The 15,017-nt window shown below is 41.2% G+C and overlaps 2 protein-coding genes and 2 non-coding genes across 4 annotated transcripts; 1 reads left to right on the plus strand and 3 right to left on the minus strand.

The window, feature by feature from the left end:
• Window positions 1-83: 83 nt before the first annotated feature.
• Window positions 84-11,390, plus strand: ddah2 (dimethylarginine dimethylaminohydrolase 2). Its single transcript, XM_040020052.1, has 6 exons — window positions 84-414; window positions 1,240-1,839; window positions 3,445-3,633; window positions 5,297-5,416; window positions 7,722-7,865; window positions 10,411-11,390. Exons 2-6 carry the CDS (start codon window positions 1,540-1,542, stop codon window positions 10,528-10,530), a joined length of 873 nt encoding a protein of 290 aa, XP_039875986.1. The 5' UTR covers window positions 84-414; window positions 1,240-1,539; the 3' UTR covers window positions 10,531-11,390.
• Window positions 11,391-11,714: 324 nt separating this feature from the next.
• On the minus strand, window positions 11,715-14,983 carry rps5 (ribosomal protein S5). Its single transcript, XM_040020053.1, has 6 exons — window positions 14,885-14,983; window positions 13,947-14,050; window positions 13,494-13,703; window positions 12,842-12,970; window positions 11,958-12,056; window positions 11,715-11,831 (listed from the first exon to the last, which is right to left on the minus strand). Coding segments are annotated over exons 1-6 (612 nt in total). The 5' UTR covers window positions 14,886-14,983; the 3' UTR covers window positions 11,715-11,762.
• LOC120727296 lies at window positions 12,134-12,265 on the minus strand. Its single transcript, XR_005694481.1, has one exon. It is a non-coding gene; the product is annotated as a small nucleolar RNA SNORA3/SNORA45 family (small nucleolar RNA).
• Window positions 13,776-13,908, minus strand: LOC120727297. Its single transcript, XR_005694482.1, has one exon. It is a non-coding gene; the product is annotated as a small nucleolar RNA SNORA3/SNORA45 family (small nucleolar RNA).
• Window positions 14,984-15,017: the final 34 nt, after the last annotated feature.

The following is a 15,017-nucleotide window of genomic DNA, read 5'->3' on the forward strand; positions in this document are numbered from 1 at the left end:
ATGGGGAGGGGAGGTGGCGGGGGACGTGAGCGTCAATGGTCGAAAATAAGACCGGAAGTTCCTTGGGGGTGGCGTTAAAAACTATGAGCACGACCGTTGGCAAATTATTATTTTTTTCAGTTACAGTGTATACATAGTGTATACACACTATCGCGCGCTATTTTATCGCGCGCTATTTTTTGTATAGCAGTTGCAATATGGTACAAACGACGCGACACAGTTCATGTAAACCAATGCTGTCTTATTTTGAAATTTGCCACCGGAAACATGCCAATTCACGTTCGCCGTCTTGACGCGATAGCCATTCGGCAGAGAGAAAGGAGCTGGAGAGTAACGGGAACTCGGCTGCTTTGGAAATTAAATTAAAATAGAGGGAAAACGGCGACGAAAGCGGATACCCGGGACCTAAAACAGGTGAGCAGGCCTAAGTGTAGAGCTCTGTTTGTTATTTGTGCGACTCGGGGTGAGGGTGTTGCTGTTATTTTGCCGATTTAAGAAAGATGGGGAACATCATGAAAAGTATTTTGGAAGAGAGTTGAGTTGCTGGGGCGGTGCACTCCTGCAGCCCCACAGCCTCAGGATGTTTTGTTCTGCTTGTGGTTGAAGTTTGTACTGATTAATACAGCTGGTAAAACTCAAACAAAAGCTATACGAGGTAGAAAAATTCAACATATAAGTAGTGATTATAATGTAGTTTGTAAATATTCGGTGTTCAAGTATCCATTAATATTCTCCATGTGCTGCAGCCTTTTAAAACAAAGTCAAGTGAACATCAAAGCCCAGCACTTGTTGCATAAGTTATGAAGCAGATTTAAGAAACATCCTGTGTGCAGCTCGCCGTGGGCGACTCCTGCCAGTTACAGGGAAGATGATAAAAGGGCAATTGTCCCAAATCTAACCCACTGGCCAGATATGAAGAGGCTTTGCAGCATATTGGAGGGCTATTGAATAATGATTCCTTATAATCTGACCTTGAACAAAGCTCCTTTGTCTCCTTTCAGCCGTGCTCTTTGTCTGTGTATTATTTCAGCTGTCCTTGGATGTTTTAATGGGGGATAAACTATTTTTTTTTATTCCCCTACAGAGTAAATAAATTACAGATTTTTAGGACTATTTCACTTTAGTCCAGTGCCAATGAAAGCATGTAGGCAGGGATGTGACCCTCTAATGTTTTATAGAAATTGATATTTTTGTTTGTTCTTGCCTTGGCCTTGATGTATCCATCTTTTTCTTTCTTAGGCTGGTAGTATTTGCTTCCCATGTTTGGGATAATAGATGGTGAAGTCCCTAATTAAAGAAGAGGCAAAGACCAGGCTGAAGATGCTTCCCATTCTCTTCCTGGATCTACTTCTTCACAAGCTTAGCTTAGTTTAGAGCATTTTTCCTCCAGCGTCTTAATAATACCGAGACTGCAAGAGAGGAGACCAGAAACACATAAACGTTCACATCCTTTTATTGCCTCTTGTTCCTCTCCTGGCAGAGCCAGCTTAGTGAGATTTTTGGCACAGCCCCAATATTTGCTACCACATTATTGAAACCATGGCAAACATGTGCCCTTATGGCCATTTCACCCACGCCGTGGTGAGGAGCATTCCAGAGACCTTTGGAAAGAAAGCAGGGGACAGCCAGGAGAACGGGGAGGTTTCGGTGGACCTGGCCAAAGCTCAGCGTCAGTTTGGTTGCCTGACTGGAGCGTTGAGGCAGAAGGTGGGCCTGCAGCTGATCGAGATCCCCCCTGACCCCGAGCTGCCAGAAAGCTGGAAGATAGAGGATGTGGCTGTCATCCAGGGAGACACGGCGCTCATCACCAGACCCTTCAAAGAGCAGAGACAAAGCGAGGTAATGCAGCATAGAAAAAGCCTTTCAGAGTGCACTTAATCTTCTATGTAGTATTGGGTAATGGTTTGTATGAGTACGGTATAAAAATGAACTTGACAAACATAGTATGGGCTGTTTGTAACATGGTCTCACTGATCTTTGTTGTTCCTTGTTGCTATGATCGTTGGCCTTTCAGACATATAAAACTAGACTCCTGAAAACAATGTTTCTAAGCAACAGTGATATTAGTTGATTGATACTGGTTTTCTTTTTGGTGTTTTAGATGCTGCCAGACTTATTGGGAGCGTCCAAAGTTCCAGTTATACTTCTGTAGTTAGATCTCAGGGTTTTTCCTGGCTACGAGTCCATTCATCTGCTATTATTTTTGGCTGTTTGATAAACAAAATGTTATTTTATGACTGACTTAAAAACGCAACTTTAAGAAAAATGTTAAGAGAGAGTTTGTAGTTTTCCTAAACTACTTGGAGGTTTGCTGGAAAAAGCTTTAGGGAAAGAAACTTCTCAACAGTGATGCTGTTCAAATGGTTCCTGTCCAGTTAATAAGTGTTGACACCATTTTACAGTTTTTTTTTGTTTTTTTTTTAATGTCCTAATGTTTTCTTAACATGTTTCTTAGAGTGGAACTTAACATGGCTCGGACAGAAAATGAATCAAAAGCCGGGAAGCAAATCAAAGAGCTGATTAATTAAAATAAATTAATAGATAAACACCCAGACCCTTTGGATGACAGTAAATGCACAGTTCCTTTTTGGAAGTATTTTTCTTCTTTAGTTCCAGATATTATAATGTATTATCTGGTTGTAAATGGACTTTTACTTATATGGTGCCTTTTTACTCATTGAGCACTCAATGCACTTTCTTCTGTAAATCTCATTCACCCAGACAGACACATTAATACAGCACTTTTATCTAAGCATAAGCTCTTTCTAACATTCTCACACACTCGCGGGATCAATCCCACAACCTTTTCATTGGTAGACACTCAAACACATCCCAGATGTTCTACTGCTGGCACCCCGTTGTTTTGCAGTCAGTGTCGCGCGTATTGCAAAATGTGTCACCATAACATGATAAGAGAGTTGTTCTGTTGCACAGTTAATCTAAATGTAGTTTTTATTTACAATTGTGGCTTCCACAAATGATAAAAAAAAAAAACCCAAGATAACTGATCGAGAATTATTTAAATGATTTTTCAGAAATCTGGTTTTGCAACGGTTTCACTGCTTACTCCAGCAGTTTCAGTTCCACTTATTCTAAGATGGCAGAAAGAGAGACTTGGATTAACAAGAGGAGGGAAACCAGCTCAGCTGTTTGAAAGAAATCTTTAAAGTTGAACAGTAAATAATCAGAATGTAAATGAGTGACTAAATTATACAACAGCTGGATTTATAAGCAAATGTTCTTTTATTAGACAGTTGTTGTTTTTAAGCACATTTTAAAATGCTCAGCTGACAGTCTGTTTTTTGTTTTTTTTAATTATTGTAGCTTCTTATTGCAAATATTAATTGCCAGTGAAACACAGAACTGATGATGTTACACGGAGACCACCTGCCTGAGCTGCTTTCTTCCAACTCTCGTACTGAGTCTAGTTTATTCCTTCCTCAGGTGGAGGCGGTGAGGAGGGTGATGTCGGAGCTCAACCTGACTGTGGTGCAGATGGACGGAGAGCAGGGCGACTCTGTAGGGGCAACGCTGGAGGGCAGCGACATCCTCTTCACGGGGAGGGAGTTCTTTGTCGGCATCTCCTCCCACACCAACCGCAGAGGGGCGGAGGTGCTGGCAGACACCTTCAGGGTAAGGGCTATAGAGGGGAGAGGGTACAGTGAGCAGGAGGAAGCTTTTTCAAACTTTCCCTAGTTTGGGGCTGCCTGTCGTGAAGGCACATGTCTGTCTCTGATTTGAGGAGTCAGGGCGGCATGCTTTTAACAGAATCTGACATTTTTGCCTCAGAGTCGTCTTTTTAAAAGGGATGTCAGTCAACACATTTTGACACGTGGCACAGCTGCATCATCCATCGAGTGTTTTGTTGCAGCCCGCTGCTGTAGTTTATCATGTCAGATGTCATTTGAACATAAATGTTTATGACAGCTTTTCTATTTAGGGCTACTTTTAATTAAATTCAGTGTGTGGCACAGTACTGGAGGATTTAGCCCTGGCTTCTTTGTTAATTCACTCAAACTGAAGAGCAGTTAATTAAAGTATGTGAAACTTAAAAATGCAAAGGAAGACTTTAGTGTAGGGTCTTCACCAGAGATTAGATAATCCAGGTGTGTCATGCCTCTTTTATACACTAAAGGTAAATAATACCTGTGCATCCATGATTACAGCTCAAGCTGGGGGGTCCTTCCACATAGCGTAGTGGGATTGATTTTTAGGTATAAAAAGGAAAAATGCATATAGAGGGAAGCCATACATCAGAGAAACTTTAAAGGTTGAGTCCTCTCTGCCTTTGGTTCACAAACCTACAGGCATTCAGACACTGTCTCTACTTTTAAGATGAAAACTTTCCTTTGTTAATAAAGCTTATAGTTAGGCCTAGATCAAATCCTCGGGTTATGTTGCTATAGCTCAGGCTTCTGGGGGAAATTCTCATGATGCACTGAGCATGTTTTCTTCACTCCCTTTTTTTTTTTTTTTTTTTATCCTGATGCGTTTATATACAACTGCTACATCTTATTATCTTTGCCTTACAGTAAAAGTGTCTTAGTATGGCTGCTGTATGTCTGTGTATCTCCATAAAAGCCCAGCTAAAGATTATCAATACACAACTAACTAAAATATAGAGTTTATATTTTTAGCCTGCACAACAAAGATTGCCTCGGTGCCAAGATTACAGTCGGATATGAAACCCAGGTGCCAATGTGAGCAGGTGGCCATTTGCTGAATTGCATTTGGGGAATTCTTGTGTATAAACACTGATGAATGAGGTTGTTCCACTGCCCAAATAATCACAGCGCTGCACAGCACAGCGTGCTCACTCGGGCTGGGCTCGAGCTGCTCATTAGTATTGACTCTTTTCAAGAACTATAGATGCACTTCTGTTTGACACGCACACATATTTTGCATATTTTGGAGTTGAATTTGCTCTTCGCTCTTCCCTTGGGTGTGGGAGTGTGGGGGTGTGGCGTGAAATGGTGTCAGCGGATGAGAGGGTTTAAGTGTTCGACTGGGGAAAACCAGGAGATGATTTCATCAGTGTTGTGTTTCAGAGGAGTCACTCTGGCTCCATTTAACTTTCGTTCATAAATATCACCCTTACATATACAGTGTGTAGAGCAGAGATGGAACCACTTTATAGTGTGAGAGTAAGTTAGGAGTCGAGGCATCAGTTACTGGGATGTGTGAAAAGCCAATCTTAATGTTATTAGTTACACCTGTGATGACAAAACAAACCTGCTTGGAAACTTCTAGAAGTTTCCAGTATGCTTGGTAACCGTTCACCCCCACATGTGTTCAGGACTTTGCAGTGTCGACTGTCCCCGTCTGTGATGGAGCCCGACTGAAAAACATCTGCTCCATGGGAGGCCCAAACACCATCATCTTCAGCAACAGTGATGGGGCCAAGAAGACACTCCGGGTATGTGTGTGTGTTGTTTCCCAAAGGGTAATTCCTTAATAATATTGTGGCATTGTAGCAATTGAGGGAAAAGCGCATACCAAGGAGAAAACACTCCCTGTAGCTTTTATGAAAATAGGATTTTTGCCTGCTTATTTGGATTAACTCAAGACCGTATTAAAAGTCCAAAATTAGATGAAAAGGGATTATTCTGAACACACAACAACAACAACAACAACAACAACAGAATAAAAATATGGAGCTGGAAGTGAGCATAATATTTAACTTCAATCATTAAAGTTTTGTTTTTGTCCGCTTGCTGACGGTGTTATAGAAATCCAGGTGTGACAGCCTGCCAGCTGACCCTGCACATTCATCTATTCATGCCAGTTTGTTTACACAGGCTACATAGCTTTCCATTTAGCATGTCTGTGTGCCTGTGCTGGTGACCTTATAACAAACAAGTTGGAGGCTCTGCCTAAAAGGAACAGAAATGGCTGTGAGCAACAGCTTGTGCGGCTGTATATGAGGGGTGATCAGTCTCAGTAGCTGGAAATCCCTTATCCTGGCACTACGTTTAGTCAGAAAACAAAGGATGGTTCCACATCATGATACTATTTAGTGTGATTACAAACACCTGGATGTATTGCTGTATCCAGCCACATTGGTAGCAGCAATGACCCACAATCCTCTGCGACAGCTGCACCTTTGAAAAGAAATCCAAGGGGCAATGAACGGCACTGCAAGATGCTATACATGATAAGGATGGCTTTCCACCTAATCAAGGAAGAAGTCTGTGAGAAATCATAATAAACAATAATAAATTTGATCTCAGTAATGACCAAAACAGCTAAAAATTACTTGACACATCAGTTTATGCCGTTATGACTCGTGTCCCTAAAACACTGAGAGGTTGATGTAAATTAGAGCTACCATTTTCAACTTTAATTGTAAATGCACCACTTAAAAAAAATTAGTCACATTTTGAAAGCACATTAGATCTCACCTGCGGGGCGTCATGCCAGATCGATATGGACTGGGTAATGTGTTGGGAATGAAATGATGCCACATCATTTATTGGAAATGCTAATTATGAATCATTACAATAATTAGCATTATTCAGGGGAGCTAAATTCAGACACCCCCCCCCCCCAAAAAAAGAAAAAAAAGTCAAAGTGAAAAAATTATGCAGCTAGCTAGTCTATTTTGAAATAATTTCATACCAACTCAAAATGGTACTCAGTAGTTAGTATGGCCAGACAAGGTTGAGTAAGCTCCTAATGAAACAATGGATGGTGTCCTGGAGGATCTCCTCCTAGGGCATCACTGAGCTCCTGGTGAAGTCTGAGGTGCAACCTGGCAGCATCAGACCCAAACATAATGTCCCAGAGGTGTCCTGTTGGATTAGGCTCAGTGCAAGCATGATATCAATTCCTTCCTCCTCCAAGAACTTTCTGCATACTCTCGCTACATGAGGCTGGGCGTTATCGTGCACCAGGAGGAACCCAGGACCCATTGCACCAGCGTAGTCTGACAGTGTTTCCAAGGGTTTCATCCTGGTACCTGATGGCAGTCAGTGCCATTGCCAGCCGGTCTGTGCATCCCTCCCTTTTTGTTAGTCCCTGGCCAACTATGAAAGCAGTCATGCTGAATGATGTTACAGGCCGCAGAATGCTCTCCACATCTTCTCCAGACCCTTTGATGTCTGTCACATGTACTCGGGGTGAACCTGCCCATTCTCCAGAGTGCCAGGCAGGGCCCAAGTAGAGCATGCTGGGCCCTCATGCCACCCTCATGAACTCAGTGACACTGACTTTAGCCAGATGAGAACTAGTGGGAAAGAAATGAGTGACCATCCTTCATGTTTAGGGGGGTTGTCTCATTGTTGCCTGACTAGTGCACCTTATTTTAATTACATTAACAACAGCAGCTGGAACTGATTAACAAACTCTTCATCTACTTTGACCAGATTAATATCCCAGAAGATTACATGACTTGATGAAAAGGGTTCTTTAGTTAATTTTTTTGGGGACTTTGTATTAAGCATCATGATGATCAAGCCTTTGTGCTGGTTTTCAGTTAGTTTATTGAAATGTAAAGAGAGAAATGACAACATTTAAAATGAACCTTTTTAAGACAAGGATTTTAAAGCATTGTGCTAGGCAGGGCCCAACATCTCTCTATGGTCAATACTGTTTTTCATTATGAGTCATAAATATATAATCTCTCCATCCTCACTTGAACTGCACACATCTGTTTATGTCATTAGTGCTGGCTTGGAGCTCAGCGACTGTGTGTAATGCTGGATGTGCGTGTTTGTCTGCAGATGATGGAACAGCTGACTGATCACCACTACGATGTGCTCACCGTCCCAGAGGAGTTGGCAGCAAACTGCATTTACATCAAAGGTCCGTCCAAACGGGACTTCCTGCTGCACCGACCAGCAGACGAATGCCCTGACAGCGTTTCTGTGAGTACCACAGAGGGTTTTTTCCTTTTTTTTAATAAACTGCACATTATTGCAGTATAGTGTCATGTTCATGTATGAGCTAATAGCAATAAATAGGTTTTCCTGTAATTTGCTATTTTCATTATGTTATAGTTTGACAGGTTTTGTTTTTTGTTTTTTTTTCCTCCTCTGGCAGTTTCTGGCTCTTATCTCCTTGTTGTATTAATTAGGCTACATAAACACTGAATCATATGTTCAGTAATCATAAGCATGCATGCTCATCCAACAGCTTTAAATACTGTCAGTGTGAGCTTTAAGGTCTCACGGTGCTTTACTCGGTCGCGTGAGTGCTTGCATAAACCCACAAATATTTGCTAACAGCTTCCATCGGGAGGAGTACAAATGATAGCTGGACTCAGGTTTTCAGATGTTAGCCCTCCTTTTTTCCACCGTCTCCACATAAAAGAAGCTAGATCATCAGCTCCAGTTCCCTTTAAACAGCAGTCATTAGCTTGTGTGTTTCTGATAACAGTCTGTGGGAGAATCTCAGCTTCTTTCAAGACGGAGTGAAGTAAACTTACCGCCCAAGATCAAATATTTATAACTAGTATTGCTGCAGCTTCACGTGTGTTTGCGCTGCACCACAGAAATACATGGCTTCTTCCTTGGTGTGATCAAAGCTTTTTATTAGTTTTATCTAAATATAAACAGAAATAAAAAGAAATGCAACAGCATTAACATCAAAGCCACACTGCATCAACAATATAATAGATCTACAGATGCATTGTATCACACATCAAAATCAACCATCAGGCTCCTATAAGAAATTTGATATCTGCCCCAAATTTTTGCCCAGCTCGTGTTTTGTTTGTTTTGTTTTTTGTAATAAACCCTGTGCATCCGGTCCTTTGTGTGATTGGTCCTGTGTGTTAAACCTAAGTGCTTTTATGATTTATAAATCTGTCTGTTATTAGTGATTATCCCTTTTAAGGCCTAATGCATCTGTAATTCAGATGTTACCTCTGTGTCTTGTGCTGCTTCACCACCTGGAAGTAAAGCGCCTCTGTTAATCCTAAATCAGACCTAAATGTGACTGACTCGCTCTAAACTGATCATTAGACAAAAAAGGTTCTCTAAAGAAGATCTGGGATGTGAACAGATTTCTTTTTTTCACATTTCTTTACTTGTTACATTGCAGTTGAAGGTCACAGTTGTGCTTGTGGTTCCAAGAGCTGAAATGTTTTGTGAGACTAGTGAAGTCGATATCCCGCTCACGGTGCCGTCTCTGACCCGTTAAATATGTAAGTAGGTGGCAGGACAGAAGCTGAGTCCAGCATAGTGAGAATAAATCAGCATTTTTCAGATACTTCTGTAGTTTGTTTCAGGATTGAGGCAAATTAAATAAATCAGAAGTAAAATAATGATTGTATTTTGTGAAACTGTTTGTGCGCCACTGCTGGAAAATTATATCAGGCGAGATTTAAAACCGAACTTACAGTTAGAGGAGTTAATTTGAACATTTGGAAACTTTGATTTTTCACAATGAGATAAACTTCACAAAGTAAAAGCAACAAATTCCTTTAAAGACTGATAACTTGTTTTTTGCATGATTTTCCCTTCAAGCAGTTTGCCCTCAAGTCAGTATTTTGCATTTAAAAAATTTCACAATGTCCAATATTGTCCACCAACCCACCCATACAACCATCTTATAATAGGATCACACAATCTTTGTAGATTATTATCTTTGTACACCAGATTAAAAAAACAGCTTCATTCTTAAAGAACACTCCCACAACCTTCAATTTAATCTGAGATGCACATCTGTGCATTTTTTTTTTTTTTTTTTTTTTTTTTGTGATGGCTGATGTTTTATTGGAATCACTAATTGTTTTCAGTAGAACACTGTGCAACCGGGCCAAGTCATATTGTCCTGAAATGATGTCACTTGTTAGTGTGTATATGCACCTGGCTGCTTTCACAGCTGAAGATGAGCATGCAGCTTGGCTACAGGGTCAGTTCATCAGCTGTCACTGCTGCCATCAGCTTGACCAGAAGGAGAGGTGCATGTGCTGGTTCTGCACAGGCCTACAAAAAAGTTCCACTTGCATCAAGTGTAACAGGTAAATTTGTAAGCAGCATCAGGTCACATGCTGCTGACCTGCTGCTGGAATTGTACACAGTACAAATCACATCAAGAAATGTAAATGTTATCCAGACAACGTGGAAACTCATCAGGGGGGAAATGGAAAATAACGCTAGCGTGGCAATAAATCATTAGATGAGTTTGATAAATCAACATTACCATTAGAAATGTAACAAAATTGAAGTTGCTTTTTAATTTTTTTTTTTAGAGTTTTGGTCTCTAAAGAAAAGGGAAACATCAAAACTGTCATGTAGATCTAAGACTCTTAATCGCTGACACTCATTAGTCAGATCTGCTGTTCTAACTTCCAGCCAGTGAAGCAAATTTTCCTTCCTCCTTTCCTTTCAGTTTTCCCTGCAGTGTAGTCTGTAACAACTAGCTCAGGTCTGAATGACTGAACTGTTTCCTCTCTCCTCTCTGCAGGCCTTCCAGAAGCTGCAGGACTACACCCTCCTGCCGACAGCCTGTAGCGAGGCCTCCAAGCTGGGAGCGTCTCTGTCCTCACTCTGCCTCCTTGTCAACAGAAAGCATACATATTTCTGAAAACACGCCCACACCACTCAGCATTTATCTGCAGGTGTTCGCAGTGGTGGGGGTAGTGATACTAATGTGCAGTATTTTGAGACAGAACCAGCCACCTAATTTACTGCACCACTACCCCCTCTGCTGAACGAACAGCGCTGCACAATGTCCTTAAATCTACTCATGAAACCACTAGATGAAGCTGTAGTTTTGCACTGTTCCAACTCTTTCACAGTCCACCAAAGTAAAACAGTAACCCCACAGGAAAGAGTCTTCACTACAAGTTTCATTCTGTATATATGCAGATGTTTCAATACCTTTTTAGACCAAAGTGTGAAGGAAAAGCCAAAGGCAACACTCAGCCCAGCATTCTTTTAACTTTTCTCACCAAATTGATGTAATCTAGATCCAGTAAAGGTGTATTACGTCTGCTTTCCAGAAATCTGATATCTCTTAACATTACTGCTTGTGATAGTCCCCTTTAAATGTTTTCTTGGCTAACCTAAGACTTGGTGCCCACATTTACTACAGTGTACAGCTTTCATATCCACATTTCAGTACTTGGGTATTAACTGTTTTTAAATTGCAGACCATCTGTAGCTGCTAGGTGATGAGATTCAGATTTGATTTAGCTTTGCGGTGTATGAATTTGTCCCAAGTGTAGAAATATTAAAATCCAGCTTCTAACTTCTAGTGGTACTTTTATTCCTGTGTAATTCAACTGCCAGTTCTTTAGGTACATCAGGCTAAAATAAATGTAAATCCAGTCTTTCCATTTATTTTCTACTTGTCCAATTCAGAGTCTCAGTGGGGCAGCAGCCTATCCCAGCTGTTAGCGAAACCTTGGATTTATCACCAGTCTATCGCAGGGAGAGTACAGATGTGCAACCCCACATTCACACCTAGGACCAATTATGGGAGACTTGCAGAAAACAAACACATGCATTGAAAGACACCAGCTAATCAATGGTATCAAATCTGGCACCTTTTGGGGAGGCTACAGTGCTGACCAACTGTGCCACGGTAACTGAACAGTACTTTTGAGCCAGTAAAACAGTAGCTATCAGCAGTGCCATCCATCCAAAATTAAAATGTCACAGCACTAACCAATAAGATAATTTTACCTTGTAGTTTAACTCAGAACTCCAGCTTTCCATCACAGAATCAAAGGCTTGTTTATGTGATGTCCAATAAAACACTCAAACTCAACAGAAATTTCTTGATTTATTTGTTTTGTTAGAAAGTGAACATGTTTAACGGTTGGACTTGGCAACTCTCTCCAACTCGTCCTTCTTCTTGATGGCATAAGAGTTAGATGAACCCTGCAAAGAGAGAGAAACTTAAGTTTAACACGCCTCAGAACAGTTTCTCATATGTGTCAGCTCTGATCACTAAAAAGGTTCCAACATAATTGGTAGGATGTAATCAGAGTCCACTAAGTCTGTTACCTTAGCTGCATTGATCAGCTCATCAGCCAGGCACTCAGCGATGGTCTTGATGTTCCTGAAAGCAGCTTCTCTTGCTCCCGTGCACAGCAGCCAGATGGCCTGCAAGACGAGACGGAGCACACGTTAGTGAGGTGAAACGGGTTAAACTCCAGAGACATGACCACAGGCCAGCAGTGAAATGTATCTGAGTTGGTGATTGGCTGGGCCACGACAGACTACAGCCAATGAATAAGCAAAGACTTTTAATCTACGAGCACTCTAGCACACCAAGACAACAGAAAATGTCCAGGCGTGACTCTAGCCTCGTTTAACACATCAAATACATGAAAAAACAGTGAACCTTTTCTAATTTATTTCCATGCTAAAACTGTTGGAAGATGGTGTTGGACAAAGAGGTTTTACAGCATGGAAGCATTTTTTTGGTACTTCTGTCCTTTTTGACAGAAGGACACTGGCACTGATGATAATCAAGTATTTATTTACTTACACTGGAGAGGCTATTAATGAAATTGTTAAAAATAAGACTGCCACAATCTAAGAGACTAACTGCCTTTACTGTATTCTATATGCCCAACAAGGTGAGAAAAGACTGAACCTCGCAATTTCTAACGATCACTAATAGGAGGGGTTAAAATGTTCAGCTAAGTGAAGCCAAACTGAACTTCTCAGTTTAGCTTCGCTTCATATTTTCTGTTTTGATCTTTCCGCTTGAGAACCACTCTTGTATGCAGACCTGACAGTAATAAAGGTCATGTGCAAACCAGGAAAAAAACTGAACATGCATCAAACTTTACATGTCCTAAAAGATGCATTAAAGTCATCTAGTCACATGATTAGACATCAACAATTACGTGAAGGTAGAAAAAAAATTGTGCGTTTGTTACCTGGTTGACTCTGCGGAGGGGTGACACGTCAACAGCCTGCCTCCTGACGGTACCAGCACGACCAATACGGGTGGAGTCCTCACGGGGTCCACTGTTGATGATGGCATTGACCAGGACCTGCAGGGGGTTCTGGGAACAAAGAGGTTAAGAAGATAATTTTTTTTTAAATCAATCCATAACATGTAGTGACAAAGATCCATAAGTCTGGACACCATCTGAAAGCTGACACAATCTGCTGTTAATCCTTGTGTTTGCTCCCAATTTTCTTACTCAAAGTTTAAAGCCAATATCACATTTACCCTTAAATATGCAGATTAACTCTGGACCCTTGTCTGCTTGGCAACAACCACTGCAAAACTCACTAAAAATAATAAACAATCCAGGAACTGTCTAAAAAAAATGTTTTCAATGCTGAAATACTGTCTTAAAACCCAGATAGAATTCAAATTTTAAACATTTTCTCAGCACGCCGTGTCTAAATTAAGTTATTTATATTTTAGTTATTATTGAAAACGGCTCATACCACAGTAAGATCCTGTTCTCTGTAATTTTCAATAGTGTTTTTCATAGCATAAGGAACCATTTCTTTTCTGTAGTTATAATTATAATCTCTTTAATAGTGACACACACTATAGCAGTGCTATGAAAGTACCTCTCCAGTCAGCAGGTGGATGATCTCGAAGGCGTGCTTGACGATGCGAACGGTCATCAGCTTCTTGCCGTTGTTGCGGCCGTGCATCATCATGGAGTTGGTCAGACGCTCCACGATGGGGCACTGAGCCTTGCGGAAACGCTTGGCGGCATAACGTCCTCCAGAGTGTGGCAGGTACTTGGCGTACTTCTCTTTCACAGCAATATAATCCTGCAGCGAAGAATGACATCTTTAAGCATCATTTTCTGTTTTAAGTTGAAAAACAGCATCGTTAAAGGCAGATATTGTGTCTGAGCCGGTGATTGACTGGGCCACATTAGACTACAGCCAATGAATAAGCAAAGACTTTTCCTCTGCGAGCACTGTAGCACACCTGGACAACAGGTGAGTGTCCAGGCGTGACTCTAGCCTCGCTTAACAGCACAACAGTGAATCTTTCACACTGCCGCTCACCTGCAGGGAGATGTCGTTGATCTGGACATCATCGGTGCTCCACTTGCCGAAGAGCTTGATCTCTGGGGTCTCAGCCACAGCGGGGGCAGTCTCCCAATCGGTCACTGAGGAAACACCACAACATTACTGGCACATTGTTTTAAAAATTATAATTTCAGTACTATAAATGACAATTATGTCTTTTTTTCAAACATTTACACGTAAGATTTGGGTTTGTGAAGGTGGACCTTACTGCAAATCTGTGGCCTCTCTATTACATTTCTATGTGACATAAGTCTTATAAATGGAACTTTATTTAACGAATCTGTGTATAATGAATGACCTGAAAACTACTGTAGCTTGACTGAGCTGCTACTCAATGTTACGTTCAAACAAAGTGACGTTAGCTTTCCAGCAAAAAGCAGAAAACCCCACGATTTGACACTTTAATAGGAAGCACATTTATTCATATTAATAGGAGATTGGGTGACTGTTTGGTCAGATTTAGCGAAGCAATGACAGTCACAAGTACAGCGAGGCCGGAGATGAAGCCTGCATCACGCTAACACTAGCAAACTTGCGCCACAGCGGATTCTAAGCTTACAAACGTCTATAAACGGGCGTAGGTGCGCGTTTAAATTCAGCATCAGTTAATTAGTAGGGAAGAAATTAAGTTTAATATAGACATTTTTTGTGAATTAGTGTTCTGAATTTGACATCTATCGGAGCCGCTACTCAACGTGCAGAATCCACATGTGCTACAGAGCTAGTCGCATGCTAACGCTCAGCGCTGTTGTGCTGGTACGGAAACATTCGGAGGGAATAAAAACGCCATTTCAACTAAACTGAAGTTCTCTGTACGAATTTCCAGGACAATGGAAATCCACAGTGATTTTGGATACGCGTCCGTCCCTTTTTCACGATTTATGAAGCAAGTAAAAAGTAAATTTTTCACTCACTTGTGTCTGCCGTTCTGTACCACACTTCTCTGAGACGGAAAAGGGCCTTTTCGGGGCGCCGTGTACAGATATCCGGTCCGGCGTTTGGCTGCTTCCGGCGTACAAAGGCTTATGGGAAACGTAGTTTTTTTTT

This window comes from Simochromis diagramma, unplaced genomic scaffold (assembly GCF_900408965.1).
Source record: "Simochromis diagramma unplaced genomic scaffold, fSimDia1.1 OVJJ01000753.1, whole genome shotgun sequence".
NCBI lineage: Eukaryota > Metazoa > Chordata > Actinopteri > Cichliformes > Cichlidae > Simochromis > Simochromis diagramma.